Source organism: Capra hircus, chromosome 14, assembly GCF_001704415.2.
Source record: "Capra hircus breed San Clemente chromosome 14, ASM170441v1, whole genome shotgun sequence".
In the NCBI taxonomy this organism is placed as follows: Eukaryota; Metazoa; Chordata; class Mammalia; order Artiodactyla; family Bovidae; genus Capra; species Capra hircus.
The window spans coordinates 36438231-36465185 of NC_030821.1; the positions used below are offsets into that span (position 1 = coordinate 36438231).

The 26955-nt window shown below is 44.3% G+C and overlaps 1 protein-coding gene and 1 long non-coding RNA gene across 7 annotated transcripts in view; one reads left to right on the forward strand and one right to left on the reverse strand.

The window, feature by feature from the left end:
• Positions 1-10219, reverse strand: part of SAMD12 (sterile alpha motif domain containing 12) — a 446866-nt gene extending 436647 nt beyond the window's left edge. For 4 of the 6 annotated variants that reach the window (XM_018058375.1, XM_005689134.3, XM_018058373.1 and 1 more), the window contains exon 1: positions 10068-10198. In XM_018058375.1, the coding sequence (XP_017913864.1) occupies positions 10068-10080 (13 nt within the window). In that variant the 5' untranslated portion in view covers positions 10081-10198. Of the gene's footprint in view, positions 1-4401; positions 4424-10067 lie in introns of those variants that run through there. The other 2 variants (XM_005689135.3, XM_018058376.1) reach the window with 2 other exon arrangements.
• Positions 10394-26955, forward strand: part of LOC106502867 — a 323113-nt gene continuing 306551 nt past the window's right edge. The window contains exon 1 of the long non-coding RNA XR_001919135.1: positions 10394-10527. This is a non-coding gene — a long non-coding RNA (uncharacterized LOC106502867). The remainder of the gene's footprint in view (positions 10528-26955) is intronic.

The window sequence follows — 26955 nt, forward strand, 5'->3', positions numbered from 1 at the left end:
ATAAAGATAAAGAAGATCTTTATTCCCTGGAGAACAGAATGACAGCCCCAGTCCCCTTTCCCAAGAAAAATACAATATCCATGTACATATTGTGCATATGGTTTAAGGGGGTCAAGGATTCCATGAGACCTTCAGTCCCCTCTTGTGATTTTAGATTAAGATTTAGATTAAGAATCTTGCCCCCACACCAGCATCTCCAAATATACTTACTAAGAATGACTCAGGCCATGCATTAGATTCAAAGCCCCATTTCTGACTCAAAAAAATACCATCCAAGGGAGGAGAGGAGGAACGTGGATGTTATCAAGTGCCCCAGAGGAATCTCATTACTAAGGAAACACTATCTAGGCAGATTGGTCTTCAGAACACTTGTTTTTCCTAAGCTTATCCACGGTATTACAGCACTATAAATCAAATTCTGCTAGAGACTGGCATACATTGGGTCCTCAGTAAATATCTATGAGTGTAAAATGAAGACTATTTCACTTCTAAGCTATAGGAAGTAAATGCTAAGTAAGTAAGTAAGTGAAGTCGCTCAGTCATGTCCAACTCTTTGCGACCCCGTGGACTGTAGCCTACCAGGCTTCTCCGTCCATGGGATTCTCCAGGCAAGAATACTGGAGTGGGTTACCATTTCCTTCTCCAGGGGATCTTCTGGACCTTGGGATCTAACCTGGGTCTCCCGTATTGGAGGCAGACACTTTAACCTCTGAGCCACTAGGGAAGATGAAGTAAATGCTATACTCACCTAAATTTCCAAGATGCCTTAACACCAAAGGGCAATCCTATAGTTTATTCAGGCAGATTTAATTTAAAACTTTTTTTTCACTGTGGTTATCTCAGAGAGCAGAAAACAAACAGAAAGCAAAAACTAAGGCATCACAGAGTACCGACACACACCTGGTTCTAACCTCAGAGACGGAAGGAAAAAAAGGGTGATGACTCAGCCAAGACCAGGAAGTAGATGTCCATTTCTTGGCTACTGGTTGCTCTCTTTCCTCCAGCTGTAAACCACTGTCATCATGGGGGAAATAAGCAACTCAACAAAATTAAGTGCAACGTTCATCTATTGAAGCCTGGTTAATATTAAATTTTCACCTCTATGTAATACACAGGCACCTTCTCAAAAACAAACACAAAAACCCTAAATTAACATTTTACAACCTCCAACAGGGTAGCACTACATTAAGGCAACCATGTATCATACAAATTCTGGGCTATCCCAAACTCAAATCCCCCAAAGACCACTGGGAAATTCTGAAAATCCTAATGCATCCATACCAAAATTATAACTCCAAAACCATGTTTTGCAGTTGGAAGCAATTCTGTGGGAAAGCCCTCCATCTAATTTGTGGCTGAGCAAAATCTGGTCTTTGCAGGTGAATCAAGCACTGCTCCCACTGTATAAAGGGAGAGCTCATGAAAGACCCAATTTTCAATCAGATCACACACAGCCACACTTAAAATTTAAATCACTAGAGATTGAATCAATTAACCTTTTCTTAGGCTTCATAAAATGGAGTCCTTGGCTCCACCGGAAGCTCCCTTTGGCAGGCAAGATCAATTCCTTCCAGGGATAGGAAGTAACATTTTCCTGCTCCAAGTTCAACTCATCTATGGCCTCTCAAGCATGTTCTTCCCCAATTTTCCTCCAAAGGGAAGCCCTCCCTCATTGGGGCTCCATTCCTTATCTGGTTTTCCACAATAACAACAACCAAAACAAAACAACAAACAAATATCCAGAACTTGATGGCAAATTCCTGTTGCTTTTTATTATAAAGGGAATTAAACAGCTTTCTTTTGGATGTAAAACCAGTGACGTTTCCAGGCCAAATCCATCCTTGAAGTCTGGACTAAACTGATACATGTTTGCCATTGCTTTACTTGTCTGTTCTTCCATAATATAGTTCAGGGACCTCACTTCTGGAAAACTGTTTCCTTCTAATTGTCCCCATTAATGTAATTCTCTTATTCTTGTGAGGTCCTCATTATAAGCAGATGATTAATAGAGAAAAAAATCCAAATTGAGAAAAATACATATGAGACAGTAACTCTAGAGAGCAGTTTGGCAGTGTCTTATACAGTTAAAACACACACGGGCTCAAATTCTACTTGGAGCTATTCATACAAGAGAAATAACAATGTTTACACAAAAACCTATATGCAGCTGCTAACAGTCATTTATTCATAATTGCCCCAAACTGGAAACAATCTAAATATATAATTGGTAAATAAACTGTGGTACATCCATTCAATGGAATGCTTGCTATTCACCAATTAAAAGGGCTGAATGATGAATTTCAAATGCATTATACTAAATGAAAGAATTCAGACTCAAATGGCAACATAGTATATGATATCATTTTATCATAGTATATGATATTTTATATAACCTGGAAAAGGCAAAAGTATAAAGACAACTCAGAACAGTATGCTAATCAGAGACTGTGAACAAAGTGCAAAGTGAACAAGAATTCTTTTCCGGGTGTAGGAACTGAACTTGATTTTCTTCATGGTTACAAGACTGAATAAATTGTATGTGTTTGTCAAAACTCAAAGAACTACAAAAGGTAAATTTTACTGAATGTAAATTATACCTAAATAATCTGAACTTTAAACTTTTAAAAGTACTAATGTAGAAAGAGAGGGAAGGAAACACAGAGTCAAGTTTCAAAAATTAAGAATCGAACAGTTTGAATGCTACTTGGAGAGAGAAATGGAGATGTTTATCTCCAGTTTAGTCAACTTAGATTAAAATTTTAAGTATCTGTTAATTCTTAGAATTTTTAAAAAATCAAAATTTTTTTGTTATATAGCTCCTCCAACAAGATTCATGTCTGCAAGCCAAAACATTTTTCATTTTATGTTTGACTTTTCACAGCCCATTTATAAAGGAGATCATTTTCTCCCCAAAGTATTTCAGGGCATCATTTTTCACCAGAGACTTCTCTTAATCCTTATTTGGTCTAATTCTTTCCTTGGTTCCTACCAAATCAGCATGGTAGGTCAATTTTCCCTTGTTTAATGGTTACCTGGCCTAACTAAGCCAGATCTTAATTGGGTCACAGCTGTCTCATTCTGTCAGTTTTCCAATGTTACTTTCACAGAGTCCATGAATTTTCTTCCTCTTTTGCATGATCCGAAATTTCTCTTTGCAGTCAATTTGCATGCACAATTGTATAACTAAGCAATTATCAGACTAAGAGAGCCCAACCTACAAAACTGTGGGTGTTGAGTGGAAAGTAAATTTTTGGTGGAGAGAGATTAAGTGTTGAGTCTATTATATTTTGTTGGTGTTATCCCAACTCTGAGGATCTGCAAGCCTTCATTAGCAGCTAATACACAGACAGTGTAATACCACTGGGCTATAAAAATGACTTCTGGACAGAATAGCACCAAACACCTTCCAGAGCATCAACAGCAGCTGAGGAACAAAGGAACTGAACCAGCTGGTTCCTCCCAGCACCAGGTGCCCTGGGAAAAAGGCTGCAAAGAGAAGGCAGTGAGGCAGCCCCCGTCACCCAACAACCACCACCCCTGTGTGCTCTTCCCTTGGGAGGCAAGCTATACGAGCAGCTTCTTGCACCCACACTTTAGAAAAATCAGACTAAATATAGCCGAGTGTGTTCGCATGAGCCAGCTCTGAGCTGGTAGTGCTGTGACATCCACATCAGAAAATTGCGGAGGAATCAGGAGAGCACTTTTCCTAGCTCACTCTTGTGACAAAAGGACCACAGGCAAGATCCAACTGGGCTGCGGGGAGTGCTAGAGGTCTGGCCAAGCGGATAATGCAGCCCATAGAAAAAGGAATGTACCAGACGTGGCAGGCGCATGCCCGTTCACTACCGTGCCCATAGAGGGCTAAACAGCCACAAAGCTAGAACTTGGTGGGGGGAGCGCCGTTAGGGAACACACATCCCACTCACAGCCCTCTGTTCTATGTCCTTCCCCCACCCCCCAATCATGAGTATTGTGTTCCAAAGCTCACTCAAAGGCGGTCCCCTTGGTTAGGTCATCCCATCCCATCCAGCTCTGAACTAAATGCTCTGTCTGTTCTCAGACCTCCCACGTTACGTTGCTTGTACTTTTATTTAGCACTTGTATCATTCAGCTTTCATCTGAATCCGTCTCCAGCCAAGTGGACACAGGGGAAGGCTAAGCTTTCTTCTTTATGGACTCCCCCCCAAATTTAGTAGAGTTCCTTGCACACAGGCAGTGTTCTCCAGCTTATTAACAGCAAATGCCCAATGCGAGAGAAAGAGAGTCCGCAATTTTCTCCTCTTTCTCCTAATTCACCAAATGTACAATGTCTGATGCTTACTCCCCAGGGAACAGGAACAGGTTTTGGATCCCTGGCTGCCCCTCCCGTAATGTGTCCCCAGGGCATCTACTGTGACTCACTCAGCATGTGGATGGAACACAGCTTCACTGGCTACATGTTATCACATATTCCATATGTCTTCACCTTTTCAGCACCAGCCCTGGTTCCTTCTGGCCTAAGTGCACAGCAAGACAGAAGAGAAAGAAGGGTGGCCTGAAAGGAATTAGCAAGGGTGGGGCCAGGTAAGAGTAGGATTAGACTGAAGTCCTGTCCAACCAGTTAGAGATCAGGAGAAGAGCTGGGAGCGGCAGGAAGTCAGGCTAGGGCTCCCACCTCTCCCTCATGCACCGTCACTGGACAGGAGCTTTCCATGATGGGCTTCCATTCATCACTCTCAAGTCCTAAAACAGAGTGATTGGTTAAGCTGCTGCTGCAGGAAAGTCTTATCTTGTGGGATACAGAACAAAATAAATATTAAGAAAAGACAGAAAAAAAAAAAAAAAAGGCCCTTGGTGAAAAGTGAAATGCAGGAGACTTGAGTAGCAAGTAGCTGAACACTGACACGGATGCTACGCAGAGTCACAATGGAAGCCGGTTGACGGTTGCACTGCCTTTACAGCGTCCACTTTTGCAGATGAACGCAGCTAAGGGTTCTCCTTGGGGAGAACATGTGGCCTACTGCAGAAATCAGATGCACCCATAAGCTCACCCATTCTTTCAGTCTGCCACTCATTCATTCACCCAAACTCACAGAGAGTCTATCATGGGTCAGGCAAAAAGCCCCACCAAGGAGACGTGCACAAAAACCATGTTCCCCACATGGAAATGCAGCTAGAAAAACTGGAGGTGGGCTAGCACCCAGATAGCCATCTTCCTCCTTGATTCCTGTGCCATGGGGGGCAGTCCAAGAGGAAAGCACTGCAGGTCTCTCTCCACTCTCGACGGGCTCTCCTCTGGTGAGGAGAAAACAAGTAGACACATGCAAGCCTGTGAAAGGGAGCAAGGCATCCGTAGTTGGGGCCTGTCTCTCTCTGGGTCCTAGGTTCTTGCTGCAGGAGCCCATCTCCTCTCTGCAGTCCAAGCTGCCAATGTCACAGAGACAGGCGTTCCTGTAAGGGGTAAACTCTCTGCTCGGGTGCTGCTGCTGCTGCTAAGTTGCTTCAGTCGTGTCCAACTCTGTGTGACCCCACAGACAGCAGCCCACCAGGCTCCGCTGTCCCTGGGATTCTCCAGGCAAGAACACTGGAGTGGGTTGCCATTTCCTTCTCCAATGCAGGAAAGCGAAAAGTGAAAGTGAAGTCGCTCAGTCGTGTCCGACTCTTAGTGACCCCATGGACTACAGCCTATCAGGCTCCTCCATCCATGGGATTTTCCAGGCAAGAGTACTGGAGTGGGTTGCCATTTCCACTTTACCATCCAGCTCAAAGTCAGAAGAAAATAACTCCTGTACCCTTCTAATCAAGACAATGTCTTTATCTCAAATTGTGATTGTGACTCAGTTCAGGGCCAGCAGGGTACAGTCACTTTTCGTGACTACTTCTCTTTGCCAAGAAGTTCCAACTATCTTGTTTCTTCCTCTTTCCCCAGCCACTGTTAGGATTACTTATCCTTACAATATTTTGGTGATGGGCAGTTTTGTTACTCTTTCACAGGAGAAAAACTATAGAATGTGAGCACTGAATGACTAATCAGAGGCTATCTGATAAGTGAGCTTGTTCATTTTAGATGGAAAATGCAGAGCCCCTAGCCCATTGTCATTTACAGCACACAGCCTTCTATTGGAAATCTTTTTGGAAGGGTGGTGAATATTGGGACTCACCTTTCTGCCATGGAAGAGGAACTATTATTTTATTAGATCTGGAATAGAAACACTATATATATATCGTATTTCTCCATTCCACTTTTCTTATACAGCTGAGGATGATGCAGGGAAAGGAAATGGGGACCAAGGTAGGAAAAGTTTTCTTTTGCTCCGAAGCATTTATATTGGGTTGGCCAAAAAGTGCGTTCACTTTTTTTCCATAACACTGTATGGAAAAACCTGAATGAATTTTGGGGCTAACCCAATACTTCACTCAAAAAAAAGTTACTAAGGTCCGCCAAAGTGCCAGGTACCAATCTTGGAATACAGAAGTGGATACAACACTATGCCAGATGAATCTACTTTTTCCCTCTGCCTACAACTCATGTTAGAAAAGTGTCTCAGTGGATACAACTGTCTCCACAGTCTCCATGGAGAATGAATTACTCTTGGTTTCTGCAGGTTACGTCCTTTCTAGAGGTCCTCGTTCTCCAGCTTAATGGAGTAATTTCTTACAACATGTTTTTAAGAGGGAAATGGATGCCAAAACAATCTCAATCTGAATGCAGACCATAACATATTCTGTGGCTGGAAAGCACAGCTTTAAATTGCCCACAGGTATAAGACTTGGATCATAACCAGGTTAGGGACTATACCTAGGATGTTGTAATTAATTTAAAGAAAACCTAACTCAGGATAGCCATAAAATAACACAGGCAGCATCTCTTTTTCAATGTAAACTCAAAGCTACAGGTTCAACAAAATGAATGAGCCACTTAATTGCTCTTAACACTTTTACAAGTTCAAGCTTTACTTAAGAAAACAGGTTACACACTGCAAGAAAAAAACACCACCTTCTAATTTGTTACTAATTACAAAAACTGACATGAATAAGTAAAAATTCAGGGTAGAAAACAGGTTCCAAACAGCACTGCTTTTTGAAAGAAGGATGGTAATATAAATAACAGTTACGGAGAATCCACCTTCTGGGTACCCTTAATAAGCCCTTTTCTTTAATACTCACAACTTTAGTAGTACCTAAACAGTAGTGTGCCTATTTTTTCCAGATGCAGAAACTAAATCTCAGATGTTAAGTAACATGTATTATATTTCCTATACCATTCCCACTGATGAAATTCCTTATTCTCAGTGTTTCTCAGTGAACTTGGGAAAACTGGTTGTTCCCTGGTCTTGGGTTGGGAATTTTGTATGAAAAGGCCATGCAAGACAGGACATTTAGCATTGCTGGCCCATGGGCACAAAATATCAAGCCAGACCCTGCATTATCTCAAACATGCCCTAGGCAGAAATAGCCCTCTCAGATGAAAACCACTGCTCTAGAAGAGACTTTGAGCATCGGAAGACTAAAGAGAGGGGGCACTTCCTTTAAAAGCCTCCCTATCTTCAAACCTCTCAGAAATCCTCAGAAAATTCCATGTACCCTTAGGGAGTCAGTTACAAAAGCTCCACGGATTTATTTCCCATGTATTTCATGAGTATTTGTTGAATACCTATCATGGGTCAGGTAGCATACTACAGCCTGGGAGTATAAAATGTCAAAAGCATACGGTCTCTGCTCCTAAGGGGTTGCAGTTTCACTAGAGTCCAGTGAGAGACATGAACTAAGGCAAGTGTTAGGATGGATAGAAGCACAGGTGCTAAGGGAACAGAATGCTACAGGCACTTCCCAGACTGGGCAGACCACTCAGAAGGCAGAGGGAAAGGAGGGCTAAGACAAGCTCCCAGAGGAGTTTACCCTGTGCCTTGAAAGGCCAAGTGAGAGTAGCCAGGAAGGGCCAAGTTCAAACCAAGAAGCTCGCCTTTGTAAAGACCAGAGACAGGAATATTTGCAGCCAAAGTTTAAAACGTTCCCTTTATTCTTCAAGTTGAAGCTCCTTGTGATTCCAGCTCAGGATCTCCTGTTTACTAGACAGCCACTTTAACCAAACAAGGCACTAGAAAATAAAATAAGCTCTCCACAGTCCAGGCATACTTCCTTTCAAAGCCTTTGTTTTTGTAAGGTCTGGCTTCACTGGTATAATAACCCATCAGACAAGAAATATGACTAATTCTATACTTCTTCCAGCAAGCAGGAAATTGTTTTCAAGTATACTCTGGACTGGCAACCAGTGGGAGTGCCCTTCACTTGAGGACACAGAAGAGTGGGGAAGAGAAGATATCATGTCATCTGAGGGGTGAATAGAGAGGGTGCCAGTAGGTCAGCCTGCCCTTGGCCTCAGCTCAGTGAACTTTATCTTGGTGTTTTTTTTTCCTTTTCATCTAAAGTCTTGTCTCAGTTACCATCAACTGTAACAATGCAAAAAGTCAGATTCTCACTCTACTATTCATTTGCATGGAAAAGAAAGCTGGTTATTTTTTTAAAATCACATATATGATTTGTTGTTATTTAGAAGCTAAGTTGTGCAACTCTTTGTGACCCCATGGACTGTAGGACACCAGGCTCCTCTGTCCATGGGATTTTCCCAGGCCAGAAAACTGGATGGAGTGGGTTGTCATTTCCTTCTCCAGAGGATCATGTATGTGTGTGTGTGTTGTGTTATATATTTATTATTTTTTTTTTTTATAATATTTGTGTGTGTGTGTGTGTATAAACTTATAATTTTATAAATAATTTAAAAGCCAAATATACACATTAAAAGGTAGATAGAAGTGCCCAGCTGGGGAAATCTTCAAACCTCAGACAGTCCAAAAGAAGTCTTCTAAGTTAATGGATGTTGATTACAGGAGCTGGGGTGTTGCTTCTTCAAGTTGCTAAGTAACTAACAAGAGTAATCTAACAAGAGTCAGAGTAGCTCAGTTGCTCTCACCTGGGGTGGGTTAGGGAGGGGAGAAGGACGCCAGTAAGCTCTCATGGTTTCTTCTTGCCTCCGGCCTCCAAGGAGCAGGCTCATTTCCCCTTGGCAAGGAGCCTGCCACAGCTGGCAAGCATGCCCTCTTTCCAACACCCATTTCCTCTAGGACCTGAGCCACACTCAGGAACCACAATTCTGGAGATGATCGGATGCTCCCCTTTAGTCTCACGCTCATTTCACTTCATCATTCAGACACAGTTTGGCTACTAGTGCGACATCAGAAACCCGTCTGGCCCACACATTTCACCCAGAAAGCACCCTCCGCAAAAAAGCCAGTCTTCCAAGGTTAGAGAATCTGAACGAAAACTTGGGATTCCATACAAACCGCCCATCCCGGCTTTCAACCGGGAAGTTCAAAGGAAGCAGCCAAAGGCCAAAGCCAAAGGCCAAAATTATATGAGGAAAGAAGGTGGGCTTCAAAGAAGAGGATTCACCCCAATCGAAGAGGTTGATTGCCCTCATCCCTGACTGATTGTTTCTGTAAACTCTGACAGCCTCGGGAGGGTTGTATGAACGGAGGCAGGTGTAGAGACACCTCCACCCTCTGGGTACATCCACTGCTGTCGTTCCTGGGTACACACGACGTGGGGCCCTCGACCCAGTAGCAGTCCATGCTTCCCCATGACGCACCTGGTGAGGGTCCTTTCCCACGTGCGGGCGGGGAGAGCGGGGGTGGGCAAAGCGAGCATCTACCAGCTGTGAGGCCAAGGAGCTGGCTCCGGTGTATGGGGTGGGAGGTGGGGAGCATCAAAAAGGGCACCTCGGGGCTGAAATCTCAAGGCGATCTCTCGGGCTTTCCCCCATTTCCAGCACATCGTTTCGCATTAGGGACACTCTTCGCCTCCAACCCTAGAGTCCTGCGCAATCGACTTGTATTTCTGAAGCAACTGAATAAAGCGCCCACTGGCCTTCCGTGGCTCAGGTGAGTGCCAAGAAGAGGTGTCAAGAGGAAAGGGCCCGCTCGCCACCACCCCCTTTCCTTTCCTCCCCAGGTTCCCCAAGCTTCAGCGGGGATGTGTGTATTGGGGTGCGCGCGTTAAGAGGGAGCTTAAAATGCCCAAGCGTCCCTTACCTTCCACAGCCATTCTCTCAGAGCTTCCCTAACGCATGCATAATTTTCTTGGCGGAGATACTCCTCCTGCCCCGCGATCCCACCCCCTCCTCGCGTTTTCGCCTAAATATTCTGCGCTCATCTGTTCCAGGACCAACCTGCCGCGGTCACGCAAAGCGAGGCTGCCGGCTCCGGGCTCGGCGCAGAGCAGCCTGGGGACTGTAGTTTCGTCTCTTCCCACCGACCCGGGAGAGCACCCCGAGTCCTCCGTGGGGGGCGGCCCCGCCCCCACAGTGGGATGGCAGCTCCGGTATAATCCGACCCAGGCAGAGAAATCCCTCTGGGTGCGGGGCTCTCATGGGTGGACCCGGGGGCCCCGGGGAGGCGGGGACTACATTTCCCAAGATGTCGCGCGCGGGGTTTCGTTCCGCGCCAGGAGTAGAGACCCGTGATTGAGATCGTCCCTGTCGATTAGAAGAGGGTAAGCACCTGGCAGGGCTCTTGCGGGAGGCAGGAGGCGGCGGGGTTTGAGGTGTGACCTTCTGGGTTTGTCGCTGACCCACTTGGCCACCTAATTAGTGAGGTTATCAGAGTCACCGGCCAGGTGTGTTTTTCCGCCTGGGCCAGAGCGCCGCTGTGTTGGGTGCGGTTGAAACTTGTTCCTCTAAGACCCGGGAGGTGGGTTAGGGAGAGTCTTGCTGGGTGATAGGACTGTGTTCTGATCCTCCAGGCGGTTCAGGTGGCTAAGCAGCGTAGGGATGGGAGATGGCTTGAGAATTCCGAACAGGCATCTCCCCAAGGGGTTATTGGGAACAAAATCTAGGAACCAGGATTCCACCTGAGCATGTCAGATGTTGGAAACTACTTGGATTCCAAAAGTGGAGGCTTTCAGCTTGGCTGGCCTGGGAGCCCTTTGGCTGTCTGTTGATAAAGTCTAGTAATTAAAACCATCTCCTGCGGAGAAGGCAATGGCACCCCACTCCAGTACTCTTGCCTGGAAAATCCCATGGACGGAGGAGCCTGGTGGACTGCCGTCCATAGGGTCGCGAAGAGTCGGACACGACTGAGCGACTTCACTTTCACGTTTCACTTCCACGCATTGGAGAAGGAAATGGCAACCCACTCCAGTGTTCTTGCCTGGAGAATCTCAGGGACGGGGGAGCCTGGTGGGCTGCCGTCTATAGGGTCGCACAGAGTCGGACACGACTGAAGCGACTTAGCAGCAGTAGCAGCAGTGCGTTCTTTCAACTTAGGCAAGTGTGTCCCGACTCCAGGTGCTGGAGGACAGGAAAAAGAATCACGCGGGAGGCAGTAGAATTCCGGAGTTGGTAAATACGATAAAAATAAAGTTTCCAGACTTTTTTCTTTCCCCTTCATGTGAAAATACATATGCTTTTATCGAGGTAAGGGCATATCGCTTGCATTGGGAACCAATCTGACTCAGGACTCTAGTAAGATTTTTAAAGGCTCATTGTTAATTGGCTATACCCCAATACAAAATTTAAAAAATAAATAAATAAAGTTTGAAATAAAAGAAAAGACCTTGAGCTCAGAATTGCATATGGCACTGTTTCCTCCCAGCCCCTAGATGATCTGCCCCAGCCCTATATTTAATTTTTAATTACTCTGGGAAATAACTTTAAGGAAATACAGGGATCCGATTCTTCCTGTCATGATGACTACTTAGATTTTCTTTGTCCCTCCCCTCTTGGTCATAATTTTTTTTTAACTGAGCATTTTTGTTTGTGGGTGTGTACGTGCACACCTGGTTTTATGGTCACTGAGTATATGCTTAGTCCTCCTATTGGGTAACATGGTTGTGTCTGGGCACTTTTAAAAATACCTGTGTGTAACCAGTAAATGCTCTTGATGATACTTTTTAACTCAGTTCATAGAGCTGTATTCAAGTCAAATACAAGCCTACCATCCTTGATACAGTAGAAAGAGTCCTGTTCAGGGCAAAATAATTTTTCCAAAAAAAAAATAATAATAATTTTTCCAACCTGACGTGCAGGTCAGCATTCTAAAGTCCAGAAGGAACTAACACACTAGTGCTTCTCTTCCAAGTATATAACTGTTAAGTCTTTCCTTAGATTGAATGAATGGTAAAGAAAGCCGTGGGATAGGTAGTATCAACAGTTCTTAGCCTTGTCTGTACTTTCACCTTTTACAAACACACATTCTTAGTCTCACCTTAATCTCACAGAGTTAGGGTTCCTGAGAGTTGGGGCAGGGACACTTAAGTTTTGAAAACCCACAGGAGATTCTGACCGGCAGTGAGGGTGCACATCATTGGTCTGTTTTCAAGCTTTTAAGGATCTGGTTGATATTAAAAAGTAAAAGTCACTGAAATCCATTTTTAATTTAAAAATTTCATTTCAGCTCCAGTTGTTAAGGTATTTCCCCACTGATGTGCATTTCAGTTTGAGTTTCCTTTTTAGCATAAATGTAAATAAGATGTGAAGAAATCATTAGTTTAGCCACAAGAAATAGCCAGTATTTACCTTTTTAAATCCTACAAATACAGCAGTTTCATGTGGTTCCGCCTGATAAAGGGGAAGCAGTAGTTAAGCAGGGATTTTCAGTTTTGGCTGAATATTAATATTACCTGTGAACCTTGGGAAACAAAAACGGTTCCCACTAGAATGGTCCTCCCCAAAAAGAAAATACCAACTCTTGGCAAGATTGTGAAGCAGTAAGGACTCATATGTACTACTGGCGTTGTGCGAATTGATACAACCACTTGGGAAAAACCATTTGGCATATTAAGCTGAATATATCCTTAGCCAGTGACCCAGCAGATCCACTCCTAGGTGTGTACCAGACTGATGTGCATACGCATCTTTCTCCGAAAGACATAAGGAACCGTTCTTGGCTATAGGACTGTTAGGACGTATAGCACTATTCATGGCCGTGTTCATTATTTTTGTAATAACTACAGACTGGAAGCACCCAAATGTTCATCAACAATAGGTTGGATAAATTAATTTATATGGTATCCAGTATAGTGTGTGTGTGTGCGTGCGTGCTCAGTTGCTCAGTCATGTCTGACTCTTTTCGACCCCAGGGACTGTAGCCCGCCAGGCTCCTCTGTCCTTGGGATTTTCCAGGCAAGAACACTGGAGTGGCTTGCCAGTTCCTCCTCCAGGGAAATCTTCCTGACTCAGGAATCAAATCCATTTCTGTTACATCTCTTGCATTAGCAGGCAAGTTCTTCACTAGTGCCACCTGGGAAGCCCCATTTTATTAGTTAGATGCAGGTTATTCAAGGGGAGAGGGTTAGTCAAGATCATGAATTCCAGGTGAAGGGAATCATTGGAGGTCCTCTTAGAGGCTACTTATCACAACACACAGAATATCTGGCTTTTTTTGTTCAATAATCAGAAGTACATATTATGTGATTCCATTTATACAAAGTTCAAAACATATATAAAACTAATCTATGGCATTAGGACCACGAGGGCCTCTAGGGTACCTAGGGATATTCTGATTGTTTAGGTGTGTGCTGTTCACTTGCATATAATGTTTGTGAAAATGTATAGAGCTGTATATGTATGATTTGTAGAACTCTTCCACAGAATGTGTTTTCTACTCTAAGTCTTTAAAAGAATAACCTGCTTAGATTTAACTAATTGATAAATGATCTGTTTATCAGCCACTCTGTCTATGCCTTCTCATCCTTTGCCACAGCAAAGTGATAGTTCCATTCCATTTAGCAAGTATGGTTTGAGCACCTACTGTGTGCCAGGCACTTGTCTGGACTCATGTGATACACGAGAGACTGGATTTCTGGAAATGGCCCTCAAGAGTCTGTGCTGTAATCCCTGAACCTGGGAATGTGGTGACAGTCCTCCTGTCATTGTGAGGAGGCACAGTAGGGGCTTCCCAGGTGGCTTGTGGGAGAACCTGCCTGCCAATGCACGCAATGTGGATTTGATCCCTCGGTTGGGAAGATCCCCTGGAAGAGGGCATGGCAACCCATTCCTGTATTCGTGCCTGGAGAATCCCATGGACAGAGGAGCCTGGTGGGCTGCAGTCCATGGGTCTCAAAGAGTTGGACATGACTGAGCATGCGATCACGCATGCAGGAGGCCCAGTTGACCTTAAAAAGGAAAGATTATCCAGGTGGTCCTAGTCTAATCAAGGAGTTTTCTCCAGCTGGAAGCAAGAGACGGCAGGAGGGGAACTCACAGTGACTCTAGGCATGAAAAGTACTCAACACTCTGGTTACTTATTTGAAGGTAAAGAGGGCCCCAGCAGGCAGCCAGCAAGGGCACATGGACCTCAGCCCTGGAGTCCTAAGAAACTGAATTCTACCAACAACCTGGGTGAGTCTGGAAATGGACTCTTTCCCAGAGACTTCCGATAAACTTCCAAACTACCAGACGCCTTGATTTAGGTCTTGTAAAACCTGAGCAGAGAACACAGGTGTGTCCCCTCAACTGTCTGCACTATAGAACTGTGGGCCAATAAACCAGCCTGTTTTAAGCTGCTAAATTTACCTATTTTGTGTTATGTGAGTTTAGTTTGTTATGCAACAGTAGAAGCAAACACAGGGCACATCCTGTTAAAGAAGGCAGTTATCGTCCCATTTTGTGGGTGGAGACAGACTGAAAAAATGATAATAATACCAAGGCTAACAAAGTTCATCAGAATCTCTGGAGGTAGGACTCCCATACCCCGTGCTGTTTTTCTTTTTTTCAAGTACTCTAGGAGATTCTAATCTGTAGCTTCTATTGCACAATCCGTTAAAGGGATAGAGACCAAAATGTCTGGATAAGAAGTAAACAGGGGACTTGGCATCCTCCTCTATTAACTGCTTTGTTAACCCATCACTGAATCTTTTTTTTAAAAACTTTTTATTTTATACTGGAGTAGAGATGATTAGCAGAGAAGGCAGTGGCACCCCACTCCAGTACTCTTGCCTGGAAAATCCCATGGGTGGAGGAGCCTGGTAGGCTGCAGTCTATGGGGTTGCTAAGAATCGGACACGACTGAGCAACTTCACTTTCACTTTTCACTTTCATGCATTGGAGAAGGAAATGGCAACCCAATCCAGTACTGTTGCCTGGAGAATCCCAGGGAAGGGGGAGCCTGGTGGGCTGCCGTCTATGGGGTTGCACAGAGTCAGACGCAACTGAAGCGACTCAGCAGCAGCAGCAGCAGCAGCAGCAGCAGCATAGATGATTAGCAATGTTGTGATAGTTTCAGGTGGACACCAAAGGGACTCAGCCATCCTTGTACATGTATCCATTCTCCCTCAGAGTCCCCTCCCAACCAGGCTGCCACATAACATTGAGCAGTTCCCTGTGCTGTACAGCAGGACCTTGTTGGTTATCCATTTTAAATATCACAGAGCATCACTGAGTCGTGTTGCACCTTCTTGAGTGCTGGCTTCCTCTCCATGCCCTCCGCTTCATTTAAGTAGTATCAGTGTCTTGACTCTTCCATGGGGACAGGAATGGACTCTAGTTCTGCTTACCTTTGATGTTCCAGCCACCGGCACTCTGGCACATAATGAATATTTAATACATGTATTATGCAGCTATAAATAATACCTGACTGAAGGAGTTTGTGAATAAGCTACCTAATGATGATTAGGTCTCCATTTTCCCCTGTGAAACTGCAAGTTCCTACTTGATTTTTGTTTGTTTTAATTTCCATACTCTTAGAAGTAGACATTTTCATCAGTTCAAAAATGCATATTGTGTATTAATGCAAGTGTGTGGACTCCAGAAAAATAGTACAGATGAACCTATTTGCAGGGCAGGGTTAGAGACATGGATACAGAGGATGGATTTGTGGACACAGTGGGGGTCGGGGAGGGTGGGACAAAATGGGAGGGTAGCACTGACACGTACGCACTACCGTTCAAAACAGATAGCTGGTGCGGACCTGCCCGAAAGCTCGCGAAGCCCAGCTCCGTGCTCCGCTGAGGACCCGGAGGGTGGGGCAGGGTGGGGTTGGGGGAGGCTCAGAAGGGGGAGATGTGTTCACATATAGCTGATTCACTTCACTGTACAGCAGAAACTAATACCACATTGTAAAGCAATTATACTCCTATTAAAAAGAAATTAATACCTTAGAGACAAGCTAATCCAAGCCCCCTCATTTCACAGTTAAGGCAGAAAAATGAAACTGTTTGCCCAGATCACATTGTGGCCAAACAAGTATTCACAACATAGGTCCAGACCAAGGCTCTGGACAGGAATGGGGCGGGAAAGATTTCTGTTGCTCTAGACTCAGCTTGGAGAAGGTGATGGCACTCCACTCCAGTACTCTTGCCTGGAAAATCCCGTGGGCGGAGGAGCCTGGTAGGTTGCAATCCATGGGGTCACTAAGAGTCGGACACAACTGGAGCGACTTCACTTTCACTTTTCACTTTCATGCATTGGAGAAGGAGATGGCAACCCACTCCAGTATTCTTGCCTGGAGAATCCCAGGGACGGGGGAGCCTGGTGGGCTGCCATCTATGGGGTCGCACAGAGTTGGGCACGACTGAAGCGACTTAGAAGCAACAGCAGCAGACTCAGCTTGGCTTGGTTTGCTGTCTTAGCTTTAAGTCAGAGAAGCTAGCGCCGCTGTGCTCCTCACTGCAGATTTGTGGGGAGATTGAAGGAGCCCTTCGCCAGGCTGAAAGGGGAAGCCGCTGTCATAGTAATGGCAGAGGAGCAAGAGGGCAAAGAAAAGCATGCAAGACATTAAGGTCCGGCTTAGCACTGGAGCACTGCCCTTTCTTCCCGGTGTCATTTGCCAAGGCGAGTCACGTGGCCAATCTCTTTTGAGGAAGTACACGAGGAAGCCATGGAATGGATGTGAGCTTAAGGAAGGATGAAGGATTGGGCTAAATCCTAAATCTCTACCATGACTGTGTATCCATCTCCTATGGCTGCTATGGGCAAGTTCTGTAAGCTGGGTGGCTTAAAATTTACTCTTGGTCCTGGAGGCTAGAGTTCTGAAGTAAGTCCAAGTGTTGGCAGGGCCATACTTCCTTTGAAGGCTCCAGGCATGCACCGTCTCTTGACTCTTCCTAGCTTCTCGTCTAGTTTGCTAGCAGTCTCTGAAGTTCTTGGCTTATTGCTTCAGCGCTTAATGGAGACAGATCTCCATTATCACTTGGTGGTCTTCTTCCTCGTGAATCTGTCTTGTGTCTCTAAATCTCTCCTATGAGGACACCAGTCATTGGATTTAGGGCTCACCCTAATCCAGTATGTGGAGAAGGAAATGGCAACCTGCTCCAGTATTCTTGCCTGAAGAATCTCATGGACAGAGAAGCCTGATGGGCTATAGTCCATGGGGTTGCAAAGAGTTAAACTTGACTGAGTGACTTTTACTCACTAATCCAGTATAAATTCAGCTTAATTTGATTACATCTACAAAGACCCCAATTTCAAGTAAGATCACATGAACAGGGACCTGGGGTTAGGAGTCCAACACATCTATTTCGGGGACACAATTCAACCCCCAGCAGACTGGAATTTCTTGTACCATTTTTTATAAACTAGAGCAGCTGTTCTCAAGGTCTCAGTCCTGGATGCAGGGCATGAGCATTATCCTGGGAGCTGGTTAATTAAGATTCTTGGGTTTCAGTTCAGACCTACCAGGACCCAGCAGTCCGTGATGTCACAAGTCTGCCAGGAGATTTCAATTTGTGCTAAAGTTTGAGAACCACCACCAAAGAAGACATTAGAACCCAGGCTTTGCAAAGAGGTAAATTTAGCCATTGTTCTTATTTTTTTAATTAATTATTTTTATTTATCGCTGTGCTGAGCCTTCGTTGCTGCACAGGAGCTCTCTGTAGTTGTGGTAACCAAGCGAGGCTACTCTCTAGTTGTGATGTGCAAGCATCTTGTTGCAGTGGCTTTTCTTGTTGCAGAACATGGGCTCTAGGTCATGGAGATTTCAGTAGTTGGAGTGCGTGGACCTAATTGCCCTGCAGCATGTTGTATCTTAGTTCCTGGGCCAGGGATCAAAGCCACGTTCCCTGTATTGGCAGGTAGATTCCCAACCACTGGACCACCAAGGAAGTCCCTAGCCATTGTTCTTAAGAGGGAGTAGGAAGTGGGACCCAATCTCAATTGGGTGCTAAAAGCAGCAGGTTTACCCAATTTATTGAGTAATAAGGATATAATTCTAAGGAATCTAGTCCTATTTGCCTCATGGAATAGTGGATTTGATAAAGCCCTGTACTTAGAGCCCAGAGTCATCATAATGAATCTTCATTTTCTGTGGGTGTGAAAAGAGATGGGAGGGGTCATCGGGGCTGGTTCCTGAATCTGGGATGAGCTTCACTGGGAAGAAAGTGAGAAAACGTAGCAAAGCTTTGAACAGTGTTCAGTACATTTGTGGAAATGATTATTACTGAAGACCTATTGCTGACTTCACAGTTCTATCTTCAGCCAGTTCTGGAAAACAGTGACCTCAGGACCCCATATGCACAGAGCTAAGAAAGAAAGATCCCACAGTTGAATATAGCGTTTCAGGCATGGAAAGTTAATTTACCAGAGAAGCCATGTATAATGTTCAACTAAATATGACAAAGAAGGCATCAGTTTAGATGGGGTTAGCATCTTAAGTCGGAAGAGGCAGTGGCACCCCACTCCAATACTCTTGCCTGGAAAATCCCATGGACGGAGGAGCCTGGTAGGCTGCAGTCCATGGGGTCGCTGAGTCGGACATGACTAAGCAACTTCACTCTCACTTTTCACTTTCATGCATTGGAGAAGGATATGGCAGCCCACTCCAGTGTTCTCGCCTGGAGAATCCCAGGGACGGGGGAGCCTGATGGGTTGCCGTCTATGTGGTCGCACAGAGTCGGACATGACTGAAGCGACTTAGCAGCAGCAGAATCTTAAGTTAAAGTGGAGAGTAAATATAAAAAAACAGGCAACTTTGCCCTTGAAAATGCCTTACATTGCTTTAAATATAGAAAACATATTGAAATCGTGTGTATATATATATATATATACACACACACACACATATACACATATATATATATTGGAGAAGGAAATGGCAACCCACTCCAGTGTTCTTGCCTGGAGAATCCCAGGGACGGGGGAGCCTCATGAGCTGCCATCTATGGGGTCTCACAGAGTCGGACACGACTGAAGCTACTTAGCAGCATACACATATATACACACACACATATATACATATATATATAAAATCCTGCAGAATAATTTCCTAGCTCAGCAAAATTGGAAAACATAAAGACTATTAAGCAAATGTCTGTAAATTTAAAATATTCTTTCTTTAAAATAACAATCAAATCCCTAGTTCTGAATGGGGTGATGGATAGAGGTTTCTGAACTCTAATATCTTAATATACTATTTGGTTTTGTGGGGATAAAATGAGAGAATTAAAGCTCCATCTTAGAAGAGAGGCAGTTCTCCAAAGAAATGGGAGTTTGGTTTAAAAGATTTAACCTGCCTACATGAAACAAACACTGATGGAGTGGTTATGATTTTCCAGAAATTCTTTTAAGTGCTTTAAGAACACTCTAGCATTCTGACTTTGCAGGCCATGTGCTTAACCACTATGCAAGCTCACAATTTTTCACATACTGTATTTCCACCATATGCAGTTGTGCAGAGTTTAGACCAAGGTCAAAACTTGGAACTGGGTACATTGATATCAGGTGTGGACCCAAAGGAGCCACCCCCATGTGTCTCCGTTCTTGAATGGTGGGCGAGTAACACGGACTAAACTTCTGAAGCCTTTTTATTTTTTAGTTTTATGCCTTCCTTATTTTCCCAAAGGCAGAAAATACAGCAGAGTAGTATGTTGTCGCAAAAGCAAAGAATGGGGTTGAGCCTTAGTGGTTAGAGATGAGAAAAGTCTATCCGTTGTCAGAGACTAAGAGTAGGAGGAATTCATGCAGTTGGAGGCCGATAAAAGGCACTGCAGGTGCTGATGACAGATTACTGTCCTCATAAACCTGAAGGTATGATCTAGGGCTCAATCCTCATGTCTGCCAAACTCAGAGAAGTTAAAGAAAAATGGGACATAGGAGATGATTTAGATTGCACCTGGGAGGGAAAGAATGAAGCACGCAAGATGTGCCTTGTGAGATAAGGCCAGTATTAGCATAGTGCAGATCCAGGCTCTGTCTTCTGCTGGCTTTTCCAGCCCACGGTAACTGTTGGAGAAGAATTTGGCTTTTGAAAGGTATTTCTTTTTTTTTTTTTAATGAGTTTTTATTTATTTCTTATTTTGCATGCTAAGTCACTTCATTCATGTCTGACTCTTTGCAGCCCCATGGACTGTAGTCTGCCAGGCTCCTCTTTCCGTGGGATTCTCCTGGCAAGAATACTGGAGTGGGTTGCCATGCCCTCTTTCAGAGGATCTTCCTGACCCAGGGATCGAACCCGCATCTCTTATGTCTCCTGCATTGGCAGGCAGGTTCTTTACCACTAGCACCATCTGGGAAGCCCCGATTTATTGTTTTGTTTATTTTTGGCTGTGCTGGGTCTTCATTGCTGCATGTGGGCTTTGCTCTAGTTGTGGCAGGAGGAGGCTACTCTCTAGATGTAGTGTGCAGGCTTCTCATTGTTACGCCTTCTTTTTGTTGCAGAGAACAGGTTCTGGGGCACGCGGTCTTCAGTCGTTGTGGGGTCTGGGGTCAGTAGTTGCGGCTCCCGGGCTCTCAAGCTCAGGCTCAGTAGTGGTGCCACGTGGGCTCTGTTGCTCCCTGGCATGTGGGAATCTTCCTGAACCAGGGATCTAACCCGTGTCTACTGCATTGCCAGGTGGATTCTTTATCACTGAGCCACCAGGGAAGCACCGAAAGGTATTTCTGTGAGGTCTAGTTTCATTCACGAGTCCCCAAAGCTAGAAATGGAATTTCATGGCGGTGGGGGAAACTGTCTGCTAATATTTGCCCCACAGTTTCAAATGTGAATGAGGCAGTGTCTATTAGGTGTTTTAATTGACACAGACTATATTTGTTAAGGCAATCTCTGCCTTCTTCTTATAGGCCTTCTATGGACCCTTGGGTGTCCTTCACTCTCATCCTCTAGGGTGGTCTTAGGCAAAAAGCGAAGGCAGGTACAATGTCTTCCTAAGGGCACGTTCCCCTACAGCGCTCCCTTTTGTGTGCTGGATGTTTTGTTGACTCTGTCTTTGGAGTAGACAAATTCTGGACCCTGGAAACAGAGATCTTAGTTGAAATCTGCCTTTCCCCACACCAGCTGAGTGATCTGAATAAAGTATTACTAATTAACATCTCCAACTTGGTTTTCTTATCTATGAAATGTATAACCACATATCCCCTTCAGGACTTAATTTTTTTAAATTTATTTTTATTTTATTTTACTTTTTAAGAATTAACTTTTATTGGAGTATACTTGTTTTACAATGTTGTGTTAGTTTCTACTGTACAGAAAAGTTAATCAGCTATATGTCATGTATATATAATATATATATATTGTATATATATATATATATATATATCTGTGCTGTATGTAGCTATATGCCCTTTTAGGTCACTAGGGAGTGTTGAGTAGAGTTCCCTGAGCTGCATGTTAGGTTCTCACTAGTTATCTATTTTATTCTGTGCTGTGGTTAGATGCTCAGTCACGTCCAGCTCTTTGCGACCGTATGGACTATAGCCTGCCAGGCTCCTCAGTCCATGGGGATTCTCCCAGCAAGAATACCAGAGTGGGTTGCCATCCCCTCCTCCAGGGGGTCTTCCTAACCCAAGGATCAACCCCAGGTCTCCTTCAGTGCAAGTGGATTCTTTACAGTCTGAGCCACCAGGCTTCCCAGATGGTGCTAATGCAGGAGACACAGGAGATGTGGGCTTGATCCCTGGGTCTAGAAGATCCCCTGGAGGAGGAAATGGCAACCCACTCTGGTATTCTTGCCTGAGAAATCCCAGGGACAGAGGAACCTGGCGGGCTATAGTCCATGGGGTCACAAAGAGTTGGACATGACTAAGCATGCGTGCCTGAAAACGCTGAAACCAATAGTGTATATATGACACATACATGTCGATCCCAGTCTCCTAATTCATTCCTCCCCCTCACCCCCTTGGTGTCCACACATCTGGTCTCTACATCTGTGTCTCTGTTTCTGCTTTGCAAATGTGATCATCTCTACCATTTTTTCTAGATTCCACCTATATGCATTAATATACAGTGTTTGTTTTCTCTTCCTGACTTCACTCTGTACGATAGTCTGTAGGCCCATCCACGTCTTTAAAAATGGCCCCAATTTTTTCCTTTTTGTGGTTGAGTAATATTCCATTGTTTATGTGTACCACATCTTCTTTTCAGGGCCTTTTGAGAGTAGGTTATCTACCTCTCTAACAGATTCACCTCAAACTTTATGGCTTAAAATTTAAAAAAAATTATCTCACCCAGTCTCTGTGGTTCAGAGAATCTGAGAACAGTTTAGCCAGGGGATTCAAGCTCAGAGTCTCTCTTGAGTTTGTAGTCAAGTTGCTGGTCAGGGCTGCAGTCATCTGAAGGCTTGGCTGGGGCTGGGGGGTCCACGGCTGTGGCAGCTCTTCACACACCTGGCACATCTATGCTGGCTATAGATGGGATGCCTCTGTACCTTGCAACATGGCCCTCTTCATGGGCCAACTGGACAGTCCGCACAGAGTGACAGTGGCTTCCCCTGGAGAGTGATCCCAGGAGGAAAGCACCTGGCTTTGGTGACCTCATCTTCGAACTCATACAGCATTGCTCTGGCCTAGTCTACATGCTAGAAGTGAGCCACTTAGTCTAGCCAGTGCTCAAGGGATGGAGAATTAGGCTCTCCATTTTAAAGGGAGTGTCTGAGAATTTCTGGACATATTCTAAATCACTATAAGAGGTAGCATAAGTAAAATTCCTGAAATAAGAGTTTAGTAAATGCCAAGACTTAAATAGTATCTTGTTCTTCTTTATCTCTGCAGTACCTACAATAGTGTTTTTCATATAGCAAGCATCCTAAGTAGTGAAATAACATTTATTACATAGTGAACTAAAGTTACTGCCTGCCTTGTGTCATGTTTTGTGCTAAACATTTTCAGTGGAATACCTCATTTCATTGTCACAATAATCCTGGGAAATGGATGCTACTCTGTTATTATTATCCCAGTTTTACAGATGGGAAAACAGAAGTATGCACAGAGAAATTTCAGAAATTTCTTGATTTGGGGGCTTCCCTGACAGTTCAGTGAATAAGACTCGCTGCTCCCAATGCCAGGGACTTGGGTTCAATCCCTGCTCAGGAAGCTAAGATCTCACATGCTGCAATGAAGCCCCAGTGCAGCCAATATAAATAGTCATCATAATAAAAAAGAAAAAGAAAAAGAAATTTCTTGGATGTTAACATATGGAGGAGTGTGATAGAGCCGGGAGTTAAAACTGTGAGTCTTCCTACAATTCAAGGCTTCTAAAACTATTCATGTGAAATATTCCCTCCTTTGAAATTTATTTGCCTTGCACTATTTTGAGAGTGGGTGAAATGATACTTGAATTGTGAAGCCTCTTTCTTGAAGCACTTCTCTCAGGTCTAGAATGCCATGAAAATTCCCAGCCAAGATTCAGAATGGGAAGCCCAGGAATTCCTCCCCCACACTCTTCCTTTCTTCAGTGTTGGATATAACACTCCCACACCCTCTTATTTCTTCTGTCCTAACCTTGAGGTTTCTCCTTGAAACTGATGTTTGAAGGTTCTAAGGTTAGATATAAGTTTGAAAACTGCAAAAGTGGATGATCTTAAAGATCCCTTCTTGCTCTAAAGTTATATAATGACATGAATCCTTCTGCCTATTCCTCATCCTTATAGAAGTTAGTGATCAAGTCTGGTCGGTTTTTCCTCAGCGACTACTCTCTTGACTCCTCTTCTCATCCTTAGCCACCATCTTCATTCTACACCAGATGAGAACTGGGATTGAAACATTATTCAGTTCAGTTCAGTCGCTCAGTCATGTCCGACTCTTTGCGACCCCATGAATCACAGCACGCCAGGCCTCCCTGTCCATCACCATCTCCCGGAGTTCACTCAAACTCACGTTCATCGAGTCGGTGATGCCATCCAGCCATCTCATCCTCGGTCGTCCCCTTCTCCTCCTGCCCCCAATCCCTCCCAGCATCAGAGTCTTTTCCAGTGAGTCAACTCTTCGCATGAGATGGCCAAAGTACTGGAGTTTCAGCTTTAGCATCATTCCTTCCAAGGAAATCCCAGGGTTGATCTCCTTCAGAATGGACTGGTTGGATCTCCTTGCATTCCCAGGGACTCTCAAGAGTCTTCTCCAACACCACACTTCAAAAGCATCAATTCTTCGGCACTCAGCCTTCTTCACAGTCCAACTCTCACATCCATACATGAGCACTGGAAAAACCATAGCCTTGACTAAATGGACTTTTGTTTGCAAAGTAATGTCTCTGCTTTTCAGTATGCTATCTAGATTGGTCATAACTTTCCTTCCAAGGAGTAAGCATCTTTTAATTTCATGGCTGCAATCACTATCTGCAGTGATTTTTGAGCCCCCCAAAATAAAGTCTGACACTGTTTCCACTGTTTCCCCATCTATTTCCCATGAAGTGATGGGACCGAATGCCATGATCTTAGTTTTCTGAATGTTGAGCTTTAAGCCAACTTTTTCACTCTCCTCTTTCACTTTCATCAAGAGGCTTTTTAGTTCCTCTTCACTTTCTGCCATAAGGATGGTGTCATCTGCGTATCTGAGGTTCTTGATATTTCTTCTGGCAATCTTGATTCCAGCTCGTGCTTCTTCCACCCCAGTGTTTCTCAGGATGTACTCTGCATAGAAGTTAAATAAGCAGGGTGACAATATACAGCCTTGACATAATCCTTTTCCTACTTGGAACCAGTCTGTTGTTCCATGTCCAGTTTTAACTGTTGCTTCCTGACCTGCATACAGATTTCTCAAGAGGCAGGTCAGGTGGTCTGCTATTCCCATCTCTTTCAGAATGTTCCACAGTTTATTGTGATCCACACAGTCAAAGGCTTTGGTGTAGTCAATAAAGCAGAAAGAGATGTTTTTCTGGAACTCGCTTGCTTTTTTGATGATCCAGTGAATGTTGGGAATTTGATCTCTGGTTCCTCTGCCTTTTGTAAAACCAGTGTGAACATCTGGAAGTTCACGGTTCAGGGCATTGTAGCTGTCTCTAAAGAACATTTCCAGTCATTGTCATTTCCAAACTATCTTGTGTCCACAGACCACATAAAGCTCCAAGAATATCCTTTTTGGTTGTGAAAACCTGTTGCTAAATAAATCCCTTCAGTTGGCTGTGTAGCAGTCCTCATACAGGACACCACAGATATTAGTACACATCAGTAGTTTTTGGAACGTATAGTCTTGAAGTTAAGTAGTGTTCTTTAGTGATAGAATTTCTTGAAGAGTTTGATATGCTAACATGTAGTGTGACTCTTCCTATTGTTGTTGCTCACTCAGTCACGTCCAAATCTTTGTGACCCCCATGGACTGCAGCACGCCAGGCTTCCCTGTCCTTCACTATCTCCTGGAGCTTGCTCAAACTCATGTCCATTGAGTTGGTGATGCTGTCCAACCATATCATCCTCTGTCACCCCCTTCTCCTCCTGCCTTCAATCTTACCCAGCATCAAGGTGTTTTCCAATGAGTCGGCTCTTCTCATCAGGTGGCCATAGTGTTAGAGCTTCAGCTTTAGCATCGGTCCTTCATTGAATGTTCAGGGTGAATTTCTGTTAAGATTTACTGGTTTGACCTCCTTGCTGTCTGAGGTACTCTCAAGAGTCTTCTCCAGTACCACAGTTCAAAAGCATCAATTCTTCAGTACTCAGCCTTTTTTATGGTCCAAATATCACATCTGTACATGACTACTGGAAAACCCTTAGCTACCTGAGAGAGAGATAATATAATTCAAAAGGTTGGCTCTTTTGAGCTTTTTATGAACTCAGGTGAGGGAACTCTCTTGGGTTGTCTATTTGAAAGCAGTTTCTTATCACCAGGCCACCTCCCTGAGACTTCTGACTTGGTAATAAGTCCCTACTTGCTGTACTACCTTCACACGTGAAATTCCAGAAAGCCATTCCTCAATAATTGTTGCTCTGTTTCTCCTTTACTGCCCAACCGTCAGCCTCCTCAGAGTCACCACTTCAGAATACCAAGAGGGGTGTGTGTGCTTGTATACATATGCATAACTTTCTTTACTAAAGAACGGGGTGATTTTATGAGAGAATTGCCTACAGAGGATCTTAGGATAGAGAAAGTACTCTGTATGATGCTGTAATGATATAGACCCTATGGACTGTAGCCTACCAGCTCCTCTGTCCATGGGATTCTCCAGGTAAGAATACTGGAGTGGGTTGCCATGCCCTAATCCAGGGGATCTTCCCAACCAGGGATCAAACCCAACTGTCTTATGTCCCCTGCATTGTCAGGCAGGTTTGGTTTGGTTTTGTTTTTAACCACTAGTGCCACCTGAGAAGCCCACACACCATTATACATTTACCCAAATCCACAGAATATACAGCACAGAGCAAACCCTAATGTAAACCATGAATTTTGGTGATGATAATGTGTCAGTAAAAGTTCATCATTGGTAACAGATGTACCACTCTGATAAGGGATGTTGATAATGGGGGAAGCTATGGGTGGGTGAAGGTGAGGGGTTATAAGAGTCCCTTGTACTTTCTGCTCAGTTTTTCTAAAACCTAAGGAATTACTGTCAGAGAAGGCGATGGAACCCCACTCCAGTGTTCTTGCCTGGAGAATCCCAGGGACGGCAGAGCCTGGTGGGCTGCCGTCTATGGGGTCGCACAGAGTCGGACACGACTGAAGTGACTTAGCAGCAGCAAGGAATTACTGTGCTTCATAGTGTGAAATTTTGGCTAGTTGTGTGTGTTGCCTACAACTGGACTGAAAAATAAAGTCTGCTTAAAAGGAAGAAATTTAAAACCAAGTAA